This window comes from Lithobates pipiens, unplaced genomic scaffold (genome assembly GCF_037356315.1).
Source record: "Lithobates pipiens isolate NorthernLeopardFrog02 unplaced genomic scaffold, aLitPip1_a1.2 Scaffold_19, whole genome shotgun sequence".
Classification (NCBI taxonomy): domain Eukaryota; kingdom Metazoa; phylum Chordata; class Amphibia; order Anura; family Ranidae; genus Lithobates; species Lithobates pipiens.
Genome location: NW_027507764.1, coordinates 174,435,379 through 174,454,208, shown reverse-complemented (window position 1 = coordinate 174,454,208; position 18,830 = coordinate 174,435,379). Strand labels below are relative to the sequence as shown.

The window sequence follows — 18,830 nt, the reverse complement described above, 5'->3', positions numbered from 1 at the left end:
AACTTTTGGACAAAAAAAAAATGGGCAAACTTTACTGTTTTCGTTTTTTTTTTAAATCATTAGTGTATTTTTTTTCCCCCAAAAAATTGCATTTGAAAGACCTCTGCACAAATGCTGTGTGATATAAAATATTGCAACAACCTCTATTTTATTAGGATTTGCTAAAAAAAAATATATAATTTTTGGGGGTCTAAAAGATTTTCTGGCAGAAAATACAGGATTTTTACTTGTAAGCAACAAGTGTCAGAAAAGATTTAGTCTTTAAATGGTTAAACTGAGAACTCTACACACTGAGTTGAGTTCATTCATTCAAGTGTAAACATTGTATCTCTTTGCTCTTTTCTTGGCAGACTGCCCAGAGAGGAGGAAAGTCTCTTCTATGAAGACTCAGGCAACTTGCATTGACTTCTATTACAGAAGTCATTTGCAAGTAGGGCTGTAGTTCTAAATCGGCCTTTTTATCAGCAAAATCGACCGATGCCGATTAATTAAAAAATGGCAAATATCGGCCGGCCGATATATCAGTCGACCTCTACTAAGCTCTGTCACATTAGTAGGTCTCGGCCAGAACGTGATGGCTTGCAGATTCTGGCAGTCTGTGGCCACTCCATCGGCAGACACGATGTGGCCAAGGTAGTTGACCGAAGGTTGATAAAACTGGCACTTCTCCAGAGAGCTTCAATCTTTTGTCATGGAGTCTCTTTAAGACCTTTTCCAGATGTTCTTCATGCTCCTCCAAAGTCTTGCCAAACACAATGATGTCATATAAGTACACCAACACCTAGATCAGGTTCATGTCACCCACAGTCTTCTCCATCAGCCTTTGGAAGGTGGCCGGGCGCCAGACAGGCCTTGAGGCATGCAATCAATATGAAAGAACCCCCAACAGGGTAATGAAAGCGGTCTTTTCCCGATCTTCAGTAATTCTTCACAAAGGAACAGGCAAAGTTATCAAAAAATTGAAAGTATTTATTACAAAAATTCACTTAACACTAATCGCTTTTTAAATGGTAAGACATACCTCCACCAAATACACTAATGTGCTTTGTACAAAGTGCAGGGTTCAGGAGGGTGCTACGTACAGCGTGCAGGGTTTAGAAGGGTACTACGTAGAGTGAAGGTTTCAAGTGGGTGCTACGTACAGAATGCAGGGTTCAGGAGGGTGCTACATACAGAGTGCAGGGTTCAGGAAGGTGCTACATACAGCATGCAGGGTTCAGGAGGGTGCTATGTGTAGAGTGCAGGGTTCAGGAGAGTGCTATGCACAGGGTTCAGGAGGGTGCTACATACAGAGTTCAAGGTTCAGGAGGGTGCTACATACAGAATGCAGGGTTCAGGAGGGTGCTACATACAGAGTGCAGGGTTTTCAGGAAGGTGCTATATACAGCATGCAGGGTTCCGGAGGGTGTTATGTGTAGAGTGCAGGGTTCAGGAAGGTGCGATGTACAGGTTTCAGGAGGGTGCTACATACAGAGTTCAAGATTCAGGAGGGTGCTATGTACAGCGGGCAGAGTTCAGGAGGATGCTCCCTACAGAGTTCAAGGTTTAGGAGGGTTCTATATACAGAGTACAGGGTTCAAGAGAGTGCTATTTACAGAGTTCAAGAGGGTGCTACATACAGAGTGCAGAGTTCAGGAGGGTGCCACAGAGTGCAGAGTTCAGGAGGGTGCTACAAAGAGAGTGCAGGGTTCAGGAGGGTGCTACAGAGTGCGCGGTTCAGGACGGTGCTATATCCCAAGTGCAGGGTTCAGGAGGGTGCTATGTACAGAGTGCAGGATTTAGGAGGTTGCTACGTACAGAGTGTAGAGTTCATGAGGGTGCTACATACAGAGTGCAGAGTTCAGGAGGGTGCTATATACAAAGTGTAGAGTTCAGGAGGGTGCTAAACACAGAGTGCAGGGTTCAGGAGGGTGTGACGTACAGAGTGCAGGGTTCCTCCCCAAATCCTCATCATCATTGATAGTAATGTCTTCGCCCTTTCTAGAACAAGTCCTCCCATCACCCCTCCCAGTATAAATCCTTTCCCCCATCCCCCTTCCTGTACAAATGCCATTAATGCTTTTTCTTCTGCCCTTCAAATCTCTTCTCTCAGCAAACATCACAGACCTCAAACACAGCACGGCTCAATGCAGTGGGGGAGATGTTCTTCCTCCCAGGCTCCTCCTCATAATTTATTATAAGAGATGTTAGAGGACACCAAGGAGGAGCCTAGGGGAAGCTTCACAGTCTCTAGTGCAGGAGTCTCCAAACTGTGGCCCAGGGGCCAGATGTGACCCTTTGCTAGCCTTTATCAGGCCCTCGGGGCACTATTCCTCCCACTGACACCAAGAATGGGGCACTATTTCTTCCACTGATGTCAATGATGGGATACTATTCCTCCTACTATGAGGGGCGCTACTCCTCTTCCCACTGACCACCAACCCTGAGGCCATATTTATTCTTACTGATGCTGGGTCCCAGGACATGTTCTACCCTGCTGGCCACTATTCAGCCCTCCTAAAGTCTGAAAGACAGTAAACTGGCCCTTTGAAAAGTTTGGAGATCCATGCTTTAGTGTGACAGAGCAGGTGGTGTGAGAAGGTGCGAGTGCCAACAATGATAGCGGGGCAACGCCTGGTTGCCCAGCATTAATGATGCCATTGGCCCCCCCTCGTAAATAACAGCTGCACCTGGGGAGGATTTGTTGCAGCGGCCAGGACAGGGCCACTGTCACTTCTAGATACAGAAGTGGGGCTTCTGTGTTTAAGGGCCAGTTCACACCAGTGCGCATTTTTTCTGCACTAAAAATGCATGCACAGTGGGTTCTATGTATTCCAATGGCTCTAGTTCACACCAAGCAGTCAGTTTCCGGTGCAGAAACTGATTGGAAACTCACCAGAACTGAATGTATTGGTGCAGGAAAAACGGAGCTGCCTCTGGTGTGAACTGGCCCTAAAAGTGACAGTAGTAATCGGAATGCACAGGGCAGCGCTGGAGGTGGCGGAATGGCGTTTCCCCACGTTCTGGCTAAAAAAAAGAGCCCAGCCCACACCTATAGCAAAGGCATTATTCATTATTCCTTAATCAGAGAGTTTTTACCATACAGGTGAAGCGAAGGTCCACCCTTCAATGTTCAGTGTCCTCATCCCTATCCCCCTGCTTCAATGTTCAGTGTGCTTCAATGTTCAGTGTCCTCATCCTTATCCCCGAGCTTCAATGTTCAGTGTCCTCATCCCTATCCGCAAGCTTCAATGTTCAGTGTCCTCATCCTTATCCCCCTGCTTCGATGAGGACACTGAACATTGAAGCATGGGGATAAGGATGAGGACACTGAACATTGAAGCAGGGGGATAGGGATGAGGACACTGAACATTGAAGCACAGGGATAAGGATGAGGACACTGAACATTGAAGCCCGGGGATAGGGATGAGGACACTGAACATTGAAGCCCGGGGATAGGGATGAGGACACTGAACATTGAAGCTCGGGGGTAAGGATGAGGACACTGAACATTGAAGCTAGGGGATAAGGATGAGGACACTGAACATTGAAGCTCGGGGATAAGGATGAGGACACTGAACATTGAAGCTTGCGGATAGGGATGAGGACACTGAACATTGAAGCTCGCGGATAGGGATGAGGACACTGAACATTGAAGCTCGGGGATAGGGATGAGGACACTGAACATTGAAGTACGGGGATAAGGATGAGGACACTGAACATTGAAGCTCGGGGATAAGGATGAGGACACTGAAAATTGAAGCTCGGGGATAGGGATGAGGACACTGAAAATTGAAGCTCGGGGATAAGGATGACACTGAACATTGAAGCATGTAGCTCAGGATAAGCACTACAAGTCCCAGCAATGCAAAACCTACTAGGTAACAAGGGAAGTATTAGTGTTGTAACGTACGGCCCAGTGTTTGTGTTATGTGCAACATCACTTCCGTAACATTATGTGATGGTTTCGCTTAACTGTATTGCCGAAACTATGTTGGAACGCACGGCGCGAGTGTTTGGAACGCATCGCGCATGCGCAGTACGCAATTTCTGGCGGCAACGTCACTTCCGTAGCATCCTTTGAGAGGCAGCAAAATGTGACACTACATAGGCAGCAAAATGTGACACTACAACGGCGCGAGTGTTTGGAACGCATCGCGCATGCGCAGTACGCAATTTCTGGCGGCAACGTCACTTCCGTAGCATCCTGTGATAGGCAGCAAAATGTGACACTACAATTCCACTGAAAAGCGCGAAGCTTCTACGTACGACTGCTGTGGTGGAAAGTTCACGGATCTGTGAGGGGATCCGCTGTGTGAGAGTTACGGCCACATGGAGGAAGACACGGATGCCCCCCCGGAGAGGGACACCAAGGTGAGTGCGGGGGGAGGGGATAGCTAGTGCCAGGGATGCTGGGAGGACTGCACCAACCACAGATTGTGCCAGGGCATGCTGAGCGTACCCTTGTTGGCACAGCTGGCAGTTAGGTTTTTGGGGACAAGTGTCTCCCTCTTGTTGACAGAAGGACATGTGAGGAGTATTCTTCCTAGCACAGCTGGCAGGATAACCTTTGTGGAGTAATCTTCGTTTTGTAGGTGACATCAGGACATGGTATGGTAGCCATACACGGGGCGCTTTTATATCTGATCGTGTTTTCAATAGATTTTCTGTCTAATCAGAAGCTGGAACAGATTGTTTGTTTGATCCATACACCCAATGCTCCTATCCATCCCTCTACTTCCCTCTGATCAGATCTCCCACCAAGACCCAGCACTGTCATCCTGATGAAATAGATGGAGGAGCCACTTTATAGTAATAATTCATAGATCTGTTCCTCCCATTCTGTGGTATCAGTCAATCAGATCAGTACCTGTATGGCCACCATTAGGAGTGTCATTAACACCATAGGTGACAGCAAGACATGACCGAGCGTTCTTCCCATCACTGCTGAATGCAGAATAGGCCGGGCGTATTACTCCCACTGTGGCTGACAAAAGGGAATGCTGGGGGAATTCCTTCTGCAGCTGCAAGCATGACAATGTTCCCCAACCTAGGTGACAGCAGAGCATGAAGAGTATATTATTCCCATCACAGCTGAGAGCAGAGCACACTGGGAGTATTATACTTACCATACTTGACAGCAGGGCACGCTGTGAGTATTATTCAAACTACAATTGGCAGCAGAGAAGCTGGAAGTACTCTTTCGACCACCGCTGCCAGCATGAAATACTCTGAGTATTATTCCACCGCTGGCAGCAGGGCATGCTGGGAGTAATATTTCCTTCTCAACTGGCGGCATAAATCCTGGAAATACTATTTCTAACATGGCTGCCAGCATGAAATACTGGGAGTGTTGTTCCCAACACCTGCAGCAGAGCATGCTGGGAGCATTATTCTCTCCCCAACTAGTAGTAAGGCATGCTGGGAGTACTAAGGGTAGCAGTGAGTTGTTGATTATGTGTTGGAGTCTGACAAAGTGTATTGACTAGTTCTTGTAGTATAGGATAACCTATCGCTCTGCAAGTCTGATGATGGGCTTGTGGCAGATGAGTATAAAAGTTATCTAATATATGTGGACCTGATTTTAGGGCCTGTGTGTAGGTTGGAGCCGCAGTGCCCTTTCTGTACTGCGCCCCCCCCCCCCCAATAATAACCTTTGATAGGCATTGTACCATACTGCAGGGATGTCTGCTGCGAGAACATACAGCACGAAGGCTGCCATTGCATATTGCCTTTGCTGAACTGCTTCACAAAATGCCAGGCTGATCATTTGAAAAATGAAATTCACCTTTACAATAACATTTTAAAAGGCATCAGATTTACACATGGAGTAGATGATAAATCATTGTTCCCCAAAAAATTTAAACCTTCAGGACTCCGACCTGTAGACCAGCCGCAGTGCCCTGTCCCAGTGTACTGGCACCATTATAGGCCTTATTCACATGGGTATGCCGATCTGTACACCTGTGTGAAGGGTCGTCTTCACCTGCATTGGATGCACAGGTATTTCATTCACCTCTGTACAGGTTTCCTGTTCAAATCAATGACCGATGGCCAGCTGCATGGATCTACAAGTGCACCCCTGCCTGTACATCTGAGGGTCCGATGCATTGATCAGAACACATACAAACAGGATGTAAACGCTGGAGATCCGTACATATTGTCATTGGCCTCTATTGTAGATGTAATCTCTGCAGAGATTAATTTTAAAATGATAAAGGTGAAATATATGTTAAAGCCTTAGTATGACCATTGCATGTTACAATGTACAATCTAAATGTGTTGAAGAGCAGGAGAATCTAGCAGATGTCACATGTGGTGAGCAGCATGGGAGCAATATGATGGGAGGTAAGCAGTGACTAGAGAGAGGAGGATCAGCAGAGCTGGGGGAGTTACTACTGAGTAGGGGATTAGCAAAGCTGGGGGTACTACTGAGTGTGGTATTAGCAGAGCTAGGGGTACTGCTGAGCTGGGGATCTGCTGAACGAGGGTGCTAATGAGCTGGGGATCTGCTGAACGAGGGTGCTAATGAGCTGGGGATCTGCTGAACGAGGGGGCTAATGAGCTGGGGATCTGCTGAGCCAAGGGTGCTAATGAGCTGGGGATCTGCTGAGCCAAGGGTGCTGATGAGCTGGGGATCTGCTGAGCCAAGGGTGCTGATGAGCTGGGGATCTGCTGAGCCAAGGGTGCTGATGAGCTGGGGATCTGCTCAGCCGAGGGTGCTGATGAGCTGGGGATCTGCTCAGCCGAGGGTGCTGATGAGCTGGGGATCTGCTGAGCCGAGGTTGCTGATGAGCTGGGGATCTGCTGAGCCGAGGTTGCTGATGAGCTGGGGATCTGCTGAGCCGAGGTTGCTGATGAGCTGGGGATCTGCTGAGCCGAGGTTGCTGATGAGCTGGGGATCTGCTGAGCCGAGGTTGCTGATGAGCTGGGGATCTGCTAAGCCGAGGTTGCTGATGAGCTGGGGATCTGCTGAGCCGAGGTTGCTGATGAGCTGGGGATCTGCTGAGCCGAGGTTGCTGATGAGCTGGGGATCTGCTGAGCCGAGGTTGCTGATGAGCTGGGGATCTGCTGAGCCGAGGTTGCTGATGAGCTGGGGATCTGCTGAGCCGAGGTTGCTGATGAGCTGGGGATCTGCTGAGCCGAGGTTGCTGATGAGCTGGGGATCTGCTGAGCCGAGGTTCTACTGGGCCTTAAATAGAAAATCAACAGACACAGGGCATTTGCCGAAATCGTCAAAACTGCATGCTGAAGCGATAAGTGCTTTAATGTAGGTTAAAAATGAAGCAAGTGTAAATCAGCCCTAAGACCCCATTCACGCCTGAGCGTTTTGTAGCTTGAAGCCTGAAGCTACAGAACGCTAGAGGGGAAAAAATCTATTATTCTCAATGGAGATGGTTCACATCTCCACTCCATGTCGCCTGAAGCCGAACGCCTGAAGCTCAAACACGTTCCGGACCCTTTTTTGTCGCTCGAATTGAGCAGATTTGGGCGTTTTTCTTCTTTTAACATTGGTGACCTTTTGCCCTGCACAAAATCGCGGTAAACACCGCCGCGAATCGCTGTAAAAACCGCTGCAAAATCACGGTAAATTCGCACAATTTTCTGCTTGAAAACGCTACACTCAGGTGTGAATGCAGCCTTAGTGCTATGTGGTAGGAGTCGCATTCTTTCCATACTCAAAAGCTGGGGTTTTGGTGCTATGTGAAGAGCTACCATGGTATCGATATGCTCTGGCACCTTTGTGTTAGAAATGCCCTTATATTGGATTCTCATGCAATCAGTACAAGTTTGCTCGGTCATGATTGACGGTGTCCTGACTTGTTGGTAGTGTTGTGGAGTTAAGCTGACCATACACTACGTATGTACAATCTCCTTTTAGCTTTGCCAGCGACTATGTAATGTAAAGACTGTGTCTGGACTGAATGAATTGTACAGTATAGGTTTGTCCTTCATATTAGAGTTTAAGTAAACTTTAAATGAGATTGTGCAGGCTTTGTGCAATCATATTGTAGTGTGTATAGTCAGTGGAATCTGAGCGTTTCTTTCTGGAGTGACATGTTACAAATGCAGGAACTGTTATACCTCCACTGACATTCTACCAGATTTGCTCTAAACAGATGTTTTTCTTATTTAACAGGATTTCGTTTTCAGACAGTTGACGAAGTTGCGTATCTTCGAACCTCCACAAGAGCTTCCCAAAGATCGATCCGCTCTCTTGGCCATATCCAACAAGTATGGGGTCCTGTTTGTTGGCAGTCCTTTTGGTCTGAAGATTTTCTCTACCAACGAAGTTCTGATCCCTATAAAAACTGGAGTGGACCCAAACAGCGTTGGTAGGTTTAGTTATTTAAGCAAAATCAGATCTGTGCTCAGTCTTTCATGAATGTGGAAAAAGCCAGGTGGATAGTGGCCATATATCATATCGGTTTCATTCTGTAAAAGTCTAGAAAATGGACATCTGGAACCAGACTGCTCATTTGGCACTATATCCCCAATTTGCTATACTGCTGTGTCATAAACCAGTTCAAATTTGTTTAATGGAAAAAAAAAATGGAGCCTGAAGTAAACCCATAAGAGTTTCCCAGTTCCTCTAGAATTGGTCAGATTGAGATTGCCAATCATCTCGGGTCTATGGACATTTCAAGAAAGGTTTTTGTATTCTTAGGCCTCTTTCACACTAGCGTTCCGTTCAGGCCCCCCTGTCAGTTTTTCAGGCGGACCTGAACGGATGCTCCATAGAGCTCTATGGAGGGTCGAATGTCAGCGGTGACATGTCCGCTGACATCCGCTTCGATCCAAAAAAGTGTGACGGAGGAAAAAGCTATTTTTCCATCCGTCATCGGATCGGGTGACGACAGACACTGCGGTCCGTCGTTACCTGATCTCCCATAGGGGAGAGCGGCGCTGTGACAGGTCCGTCCCTGCGTGCAGAGACAGGCCTGTCAACTTCCTGCTCAGCAGGGAATCGGCGGAGCGATCCCCGCTGAGCAAGCGGATATCCACGGGGCGGATCACCACTGATCCGCCCCGTGTGAAAGTACCCTTACAGATAGATAACACATGTCCACTCTTGCTGCTATAAAACAGGAGTGATCTGCTCTGCACCCCTGCCAGTGAGTTCCTTCAGCAGCACTGACCAAGCTCTCAGAGGCTGCCACTGTTTAGAGATGTGGGGCTACTCTTTGTTGCTTTTCAGTAGGTATCCAAGTCCAAAAATGATACTGCACAACACGACGTGCTATGGGAGAAAAAAAGGTTGTCCCCTCAAAGCCAGGCAGTGCTGTACTAGCACAGGTAACCTCAAAGCCCCTCATCGGTGCTGGTAAAACAGCCAATTGGCAGCAGGGGGGATGAAAAGGAGACTTGGTAGGAGGATCTCGCCTCTTTATTTTGAACGTGAAATACTGTTTAACCTTTTCACTGCTGCACACATTAAAATCCAAATTTTAGGCCCAATGATTACGTACACCCCCAAAACGTATATTTTCTGGAAAGCAGAGACCCTGTAGAATAAAACGGTGCCTTTTTTTTTTAATGTCACACATGAATTGTGTTACTGTTTGTCAAATCTACATTTTCAGCAAAAAATACACTCAAATTATGTTTTATTACACACTAACACGCTTGTTTTTTGGATAAATGATAAAAGACGAGTTTGCATAGAGTAAACAAATACCCAATATTACAAGGCTTAAAACTGCTTGCTTGTAAAATGGCTGACTACTACAGTACCCATATTTGCCCATAGGCTCTTCAATTTAGAGTTAAGGTGGTGAGAAAGGCTGAAGGTTTTACCTTTTTATGCATTCTATGCATGAAGGTAAAAATCCTTCAGTATGCAGCCCCACTAATAGTTAAAGCGGAGTTCCACCCAAAAGTGTAACTTCCGCACATTTGTTTCCTCCACAATTGGCACCTTTCGGGGGCGGGGGGCAAGTATCCTGTTCCCACTTCCGGGAGCCACAGCCGCGGATATTGACATCAACGCTCGGCTCCCGCCTCTTCCCCCTGTCGTCGGGCTAGTAGGAGAGAGAAGCGGAGCCTCGTGCATGCGCAGTAGGGTTCCCGGCTTGAAGCTACAGTAAGGCTACACTGCCGGGTTCCCTTACCCGCAATGGCGGCGGCAGCAGCCGACAGCTGATGGAAACATCAGCTGTGGTGCCGACATCGCTGGACTCCAGGACAGGTAAGTGTCCTATTATTAAAAGCCAGAAGCTGCAGTATGTGTAGCTGCTGGCTTTTAAATTTTTGCATGGAAAAGAAGAAAGGTAACGGCGCTCTCTGCAGGGACAACTCAATCCATACACCAGGTCCACTTACAGGTGCCGAGGCTCAATGTGTCCCAACACACTCCAATGCAACAGTAGTAAGAAGGCAAAACTGTAATCATTGAAGTGTCGTTTATTGGTACATCAGAGTGACAGTAAAACAATAAAGCTGATGCGTTTTATATACTCACATACACATATGCAAACTCCATTGGCCCATCAGGTTAGTGTCACAGAAAATTTGCATATTTAATTGATACCACCAATTTTACACACTTCTTCTTGGCTCAACAAATTTAACTTTTTATATTGCCTTTTTTTTTCCTCCCCCTTCTCATGTTGGCTAAAAACAGGTGTAGTCACTAACCACTTGAATAATTGGTGGTATCAATGAAATATGCTACTTTTCTGTGACACTAACCTGATGGGCCAATGGAGTTTGTATATGTGTGTAATTAATATATATATATATATATATATAATATATCTATATCTATCCATATGTTTCAAACCAGCTACGAATAAGGCTATTGCCAAAACGCGTCAACTTTGTTTTACTGTCGCTCTGATGTACCAATAAACGACACTTCAAGGATTGCAGTGTTGCCAGCTCTTCTTACTACTGTTTTAATTTTTGCAGCAGTGGGCGGACCTCTGCTTTAAAGTGATAGTTCACAAAACTGCCTATGCAGATAAGGGGCATCTATAGATCAAAACAAACTATGCACCTCTAAATGAAGTTGATTAAAGCCCTTACTGTAGGTGTAGGCCATTTACATACCTTATGAAACCTGACTGGAATACTCCCAGGATGTTGCTAGGTACTGTAAGCAACTCTATGTTGCTAAGTGAGGCCTAGTCGTCCTCCACCATCAGGAGTGAGCTCTCAATTGTTGAGAGCAGAGCTACTGCATCAGAGGAGAGAGAGTATAGGCTATAGGCTCCCGCTGCTGTCAGTCACAGCCAATGAGGAGGGAGCAGGGGACAGGGCCGAGCCTCATTCAGTGTGTCTTAAGGACGCACAGATCAAGGCATGTGAGCGAGTGCCCTCTTAACAAGCGACCTGCTATGGGGGCACTCAGAAAACCACTGCACAGCAGGTAAGTATAACATGTTTGTTATTTAAAAAAAAAAAAACCTTATTAATATCACTTTATCTAAATAAACAGTGCTCAAGAATTATAGCTAGTCGTCATTTTCATACTTGTGTGCACCGGGGGTGCGCTTTTCTGTGTTCATGGGTGCAAGGGCACTATAAGCCTGTGACTGAACAGTTAAGGTAAGAAGACTGACGCTATCATCTCTCTGCACTCTCACCCTCTCAGTGGTTTCATTGTTGGTATATAAGCTCTGCAGCACACCCAATTTTAAAAATACCTGGACTCTGAGTTTACCTTAAAAGTGTTGGCTAGTACAATGTGATCTCTAGCTAAAAGTAATATAACTTTTGGATGTATTGGCTCTATCATAAAAATTATACATAGAGGTCGACCGATATGGGTTTTTCTCTGGCCGATGCCGATTTATAGAAATTGCGGCGGCCGATATGTTAGGCCAATTGTTTTTTTTCCCCCTTCATCTCATAAAATCTAAGTTAGACACCTTTCACACTGGGGCGTTTTTCAGGCGCTTTTGGGCTAAAAATAGTGCCTGTAAATTGCCTTCAAAACGGCTCCCCTGCAGTCTGTGTGAAAGACCGAGTGCTTTCACACTGAGGCGATGCGCTGGCAGGATGTTAAAAAAAAAAAATCCTGCAAGCAACACCTTTTGGAGCGGTGTAAACCGCTCCTCCACAACTCCTGCCCATTGAAATGAATGGGCACCACTGCTGAGGCACATGCAATGCGATTTGGCAGCAGCACTTCACAAGCGCATTGAACCCCTTCCTTGGCCACTAGATAGGTTATAAGTGCCCCACTAGCAGCCGAATAGCGCTGCTAAAACTAGCAGCATTTTACCGTCAGCGCTTGCCCGCTCCAGTGTGAAAGCAGCCTTCAGTAATAAGTGATACAGAAAACTACTTACATTTAAACAAAACAAACCAAAAAAAAAAAAACTATATATTAAATACACAAAAACAGGTACTCAAAACTTTTGGATGGGAAAAAAAAAGGCTAACTTTACAGTTTTTTTTTTTTTTTTTTTTTTTTTTTAAATCAGTGTGTTTTTTCCATAAAAATTGCGTTTGAAAGACCTCTGCGCAAATACCGCATCGCATAAAATATTGCAACAACCGATATTTTATTCCCTAGGGTCTCTGCTAAAAAAATATATATAATTTTTGGGGGTTCTACGTGATTTTATAGCAGAAAATACAGGATTTTTACTTGTAAGCAACAAGTGTCAGAAAAGACATAGTCTTTAATTGGTTAAACTGAGAACTTCTACACAGGGAGTTCAGTCCATTGAAGAAGAGACATTGTATCTCTTTGATCTTTTCTTGGCCTACTGCCCAGAGAGGAGGAAAGTTGCTTCACTGATTGACTTCTATTACAGAAGTCTTTTGCAAGTGATGCTGGACATATAATCAGCCTTTTTATCAGCACAATCGGCCTTGCCAATTAATTAAAAAATGCCAAATAGTGGCCGATATATCGGTCGACCTCCTAGTTATACATACTTGCAATTATTCCCTGGGAGCCCTTTGACATAAGTTACTCATTTTGCATATTCGGTTTCAGTTGAGAAAGTTAAAGTGATCTAAAGCCATCAAGTGAACAAATGAACAAAGCTTATTCTTCTCTAGTGTGTACTTGCCTCTATCCAAAGCACAGAGTGTGATTTCTGTTTCCTCTCTCTATCCTATGCCAGTTTGTGCTGGCACCAGACAATCCTGAGACAGGCCTCCCCCCCCCCACCAGCACACAGTAGGTGATTGATGGCCTCAGCTTTGGATGTTTCTACTGTGTAGAGGGGGGGGGGGGGGGGGGTCCATCCATTCTCTCCCTTAAATGGATTAGACTCCATTTAAGCAAACAAGGCCACAGGGAAACAGACACAGTGTGATTCCTAGCCCAAGGTGCCAATTTGCCAAACCTCTCTATTTATCATCTGATGTGGTGGATACCTTGGGAGATAAACAGGAACTTGAGAGGTGGGGGTGAGTGGACTGAACCTTGACTTAGTTCAAAGCAAACTTGGCAAAAAATGAATTCTTTGGGTTTCAGTGCTTTTATAGTGCTTTTAGGGTGGGTTGAAAGCTACAGGAATGTGTAGAAACCTCCTTCCTTCTACTGGATTGGCCTTTATAGCAGTGACAGGTTTCTCTGTTGTATTTAGCATCACAGACTGTTGGTTGATTATTATTTTTTTTGCCTCTTTTGTGCAGTTGCCAGTCCACCGGGGATCGATGTGCAAACAAAATATCCAGTGCATCATGTAGCCTTGAGTTTTGACAACCTCACGCTGTCTGTCTGCATGTCCTCCAGTGACAGTGGCTGTATAATCTCCTTCTATGATACTCGTACACTACTGAACAAGGTATTTGGATCAGACTTTCATTATCATTTTTTTTTTATTTATTTATTTTTTTTTTTAATCACATCATTTCCTGCGGCGCATTGTCTCCTGGGAGCTTGGTGTCATAATTCCCAGGAGTCGGTGTGGATCGCTGCCGCTCAGCATCACAAGATTTCATCGTGAGATATCTTCGTTGCTATCACAAAGGGTCGGCACTTCTGACACTGCCGCCAGTTGTGATGGCAACGTGAGACGTTTCCCGCACTGCGAGTCTTTCCTACTGCTCATGAGCAAGAACGGTGGTGCATGGTGGTCGTTCAGGTGCACCGTATCCCGGAAGATAGAGCTTGTGCACTTCACATGCCCACAAGCAATATGGGAACTGCCAGGACAGGAGAATATAAGTTATTTTTTGACTCAAAATCAGAAATCGAGTAGTGATATATCCAAAAAACGTGAGTGGTATATTTATAAGTTATGATCGTAAGATATTCACAAAAAAAAAAAAAAAAAAAAAAATGATAGATAGAGATATCTATCTCATTGGAACTCCGCTTTAGTTCACTTTTATCAGAGGTAGTTTATCAAACATTGTTTTAAAGATTTTTCCACGTGTACATTGGTAGCTGCATGAGTGCCCCAGAGCCTGGCTGTCTATTAAGAAAATCTTAAAGGGATTGTAGTCTCAAGCATTAAGGTGAAAAATCTTCTTTGCTGCAGCTGCCCCCCAGAGCCCTTCTTCTTCTTCTTCTCCTCCTTCTCCTTCTCCTTCTCCTTCTCTTTTTTTTTTTTTCTCCGTACCTGAGCCCATCCATTTCAACGATGTGCATAAGCCCAGTGGCTCCAGCCGCTGTCCGTGTCCTCGTTAGATAGTCCAATGATGCGGGGGGCGGGGCAAAGTCCCGATGTCTTTACCAATAGAGCGTCCTGACACTACCCTTTCCAGGGCCCCAATGGAAAGCGGCTCTCCATGGGGGGCACTCTATGAAGGGGGAGTGCCGGTGGGACAACCCAGAAGAGGAGGCTCAGGGCTGCTCTGTGCAAAACCCTTGCACCGAGCAGCTAAGTATAACATGTTTGTTTATAAAAAAATAAAATAAAAATAAACCTTTACTTTCACTTTAACTTCAGCAGTCAAGTTCTGTCCCATCCTGCACTTATCTTTTGTTCAGGAAGGACACCGATGACTTTAAAGTGGAGGTAAACTCCTCCACTTTTTCTCTTGTACCTAAAGGTAAGCCTATAACAAGGCTTACCTGTAGGTACAGTGAATATCTCCTAAACTTTGGAAGATATTCACAAGGGATGCTGCCGGTGATGTCATCGGCGCATGCGCTCTGAAGAGACTGCATCCCATGCCATGCCTTCAGAGCTCTTGGAGCTAGGGGCGCATGCACGAGAGTGACTTCACTGCGGCCTCTACCTGATCGACCTTCTTATGATAGCGGACTGGAGATCTTCTCCCCGCACCCACTGCCACAATTTAAAAAAACACGCTCTGCCCCCCATGTCATTCATTAACGGATTACTGTAAATGGAGGAACTACAACTATTGTCAACCATTGTGGCTGATGGCTTATAGTTTTCAGTGAACTACCAGGGTGCTGATGAGCTTTCTAAGTAGTTCATTGATGCTTCCTGTCATTCAGTAACTCCCTACCTGTACAAGTTATGGGCAGACAGCTACGCTGACAGTCTGCAGGAGCCTGAGATTGCACCTGTGATCTGCTGATCATGGGTATAATGCTTTTATAGGTTCCTAGTTTAATTAAAAGAAATGTGCAAACTTCTTCTTCTTTTTTTTTTTTTTTTTTTTTTTTTTTTTTTTTTTTTAGAAAGGTGAACGTATCCTTTTAAATGAATCCTCAATCTTTAGTAGAATAAAGGCCTATAGGGATGGCTTGCGTTTAAAAAGCACAGATACAGTTGTGCTCATAAGTTTACCCTGGCAGAATTTATGATTTCTTGGCCATTTTTCAGAGACTATTAATAACACTTTTTTTTTTAAATCATAATGGAAACAAACTACCCAAATGACCCTGATCAAAAGTTTACATACCCTGGTGATTTTGGCTTGATAACTTCCACACAAGTTGACACAAAGGGGTTTGAATGGCTATTAAAGGTAACCATCCTCACCTGTGATCTGTTTGCTTGTAATTAGTGTGTTCATATAAAAGGTCAATGAGTTTCTGGACTCCTGACGCACCCTTCCTTGCACCTTTCATCCAGTGCTGAACTGAAATTTCGGGATTCTAAGTCATGGGGAAAGCAAAATAATTGTCAAAAGATCTGCAGGAAAAGGTGTTTGAACTGTATAAAACAGGAAAAGGGATAAAAAAGATAGCCAAGGAATTGAAAATGAACACTGCTGATTGGCAAACTCTAATCAAGACGTCTAAAATTAGGGGTTCTGTTCAAACCAAACTACGGTCAGGTAGACCAACTAAAATTTCGGCCACAACTGCCAGGAAAATAGTTTGGGATGCAAAGAAAAACTCGCAAATGACTTCAGGTAAAATACAGGACTCTCTGAAAACATGTGGTGTTTCAACATGCACAATAAGGAGGCACTTGAAGAAAGATGGGCTGCATGGTCAAGTCCTCAGAAGAAAGCCATTGCTATGTAAATACCACAAAGTATCCCTCTTATAATGCGCCAAACAGTACAGGGACCAGCCTCAAACCTTCTGACACACAGTCATTTGGACTGATGAGACTAAAACTGATTTTTTTTTTTTTTTACCACAACCATAAACGTTACATTTGGAGGGGAGTCAACAAGGCCTATGATGAAATACGGAGGTGGATCGCTGATGTTTTGGGGATGTGTAAGCTATAACTGCACAGGAAATGTGGTAAAAATTTATGGCAAGATGAATACAGTGTTATCAAAAAATACTGGAGGAACATTTGCGTTCATCAGCCAGGAAGCTGCACATGGGATGTAATTGGACATTCCAACATGGCAATGATCTAAAACACAAGGCCAGTGACCTGTCATTGGCTACAGCAGAATAAAGTGAAGGTTCTGGAGTGGCCAGCTCAGTCTCCTGACCTCAATATCATTGGGCCACTCTGGGGAGATCTCAAAACGTACAGTTCATGCAAGACAGCCCAAGAATTTACAGGAACTGGAGGCTTTTTGCCAAGAGGAATGGGCAGCTTTACCATCTGAGAAGATAAAGAGCCTCATCCATAAATGCCACAAAGACTTCAAGCTGTCATTGTTATTAACCACTTCAGGCCTGGAAGAATTTACCCCCTTCCTGACCAGAGCACTTTTTGTGATTCGGCACTGTGTCGCTTTTACTGTCAATTGCGCAGTAGTGTGACGTGGCTCCCAAACAAAATTGACATCCTTCTCCCCCACAAATAGGGATTTCTTTTGATGGTATTTGATCACCCCTGCGTTTTTTTTCTTTTATTTCTTCTTCCTCTTCCTCTTCCTCTTCTTCCTCCTCTTCCTCTTCCTCCTTCCTCCTCTTCCTCCTTCCTCCTCTTCCTCCTTCCTCCTCTTCCTCCTTCCTCCTTCCTCTTCCTCCTATAATATACCCCAAAAATATTTTTTCCTCCGTTTTAGGCCGATACGTATACTTCTACATATTTTTGGTAAAAAAAAAAAAAAAAACCCCCCGCAATAAGCGATTGATTGGTTTGCACAAATGTTATAGCATTTACAAAATAGGGGATAGTTTTATGGCATTTTTATTAAAATTATATATATATACCGCCTCTTAAAGGGCGACGTACAGGTACATGATTCTGCCTGTACGTGCCCTTCTGCTGACGTATATATGGGTGTGAGGCGGTCGGGAAGTGGTTAAAGGGGGCAATAAACGGTAATGACAAAAAGGGGTATGTAAACTTTTGATCAGTCATTTGGATAATTTCTGTTGCCATTATAATTTAAAAAGAGTAAACACAGTTGCTTGATGATAAATGGCTTCAGCCCAATGCTAACCATGAGTGAAAGAAATATTTTTGTGTTATTCATATTCTCTGAAAAAATGGCCAAGAAATCATAAATTCCACCAGGGTATGTAAACTTATCAGCACAACTGTATATAGTAGTGTTTATAAAAGTAAAATACCTAAACTGTAAGTGTCTTGCTGAATTCTGTCCTTTCTCTCACAGGCAAGGCAACCTAAACAGGCCTTTGCATCTCAAAGACTTTTGCAAGATGCTGGCAGTTTTGTTGCAGACCTTAAATGGAACCCAGTAGCGTCTAATGTGGCCATCTGTCTAAGTGATGGGAGCATCTCAGTTCTACAGGTCACAGATACTGTAAGTCTGTATGCCAGCCTGCCCCCAGCTACTGGGGTTACCTCAGGTGAGTATCTTTTTTGTACAATTAAAGTGAATGTGTTTGTTTCTAAACATATTACTTTTAAGGTTCCATGCACACTGGCCTTAAAAAAAAAAAAAAAAAAAAAAAAAAAAATGCCTGTACACAATTCCGACGCACAAAATTCCACTCATGCTCAGAATTAATCAGAAGAGCTGCACTGGCTATTGAACTTCATTTTTCTTGGCTTGTCGTACGTCACCGCGTTCTTGACGCTTGGAATTTCCGACAACATTTGTGTGACTGTGTGTATGCAAGACAAGTTTGAGCCAACATCAAATACATGGTTTTGTTGTCGGAATGTCCGATCGTCTGTACGTGGCATAACAGTTGGCAGGAGGGGGAAGAACCTAACAAAGGGAAATATGTTTTATTTTTTTTTCTGGGTTTCGTTGGATAAATATTGGTGCATTTTTGATGAGCCAAATTACAGTGTTCAATGTGCTGTTGTGCCAAATCACTTTAGTGAAATGCTACACTTTCTAAGAATCTGTATTGGTGTGCACCAAAATAATCACACGGCAAAGTTTTAAGTTAGAAATTGTTCTAAATGTATTTGATTACCACAGTGGTGTTAATACTGTAGCGAGGAGGGGTGGACAGCTAAGAGCAGCACTACAAGATCGAGTGGACAGTTGCATGTTTGGACGGACAGAGTAACGCTATTTAACAAACTGCCATGCAAAAATTTGATTTATTTGGCGCAGAAATACTGTTTAAATGCCCATATAAAAGTTGGCTTGTTTTCTGTACACTCTAATCTTTGTATTGT

General features: G+C 44.5%; 1 protein-coding gene across 2 annotated transcripts in view; it reads left to right on the top strand.

Annotated features, from left to right (window-relative positions):
* Window positions 1–4,167: 4,167 nt before the first annotated feature.
* NUP214 (nucleoporin 214) overlaps window positions 4,168–18,830 on the top strand; it is a 187,386-nt gene continuing 172,723 nt past the window's right edge. The window contains exons 1-4 of one of the 2 annotated variants that reach the window (XM_077491484.1): window positions 4,168–4,353; window positions 8,120–8,315; window positions 13,579–13,730; window positions 17,848–18,043. In XM_077491484.1, coding sequence (XP_077347610.1) covers window positions 4,312–4,353; window positions 8,120–8,315; window positions 13,579–13,730; window positions 17,848–18,043 — 586 coding nt within the window. In that variant the 5' untranslated portion in view covers window positions 4,168–4,311. The remainder of the gene's footprint in view (window positions 4,354–8,119; window positions 8,316–13,578; window positions 13,731–17,847; window positions 18,044–18,830) is intronic. The other variant, XM_077491485.1, reaches the window with a different exon arrangement.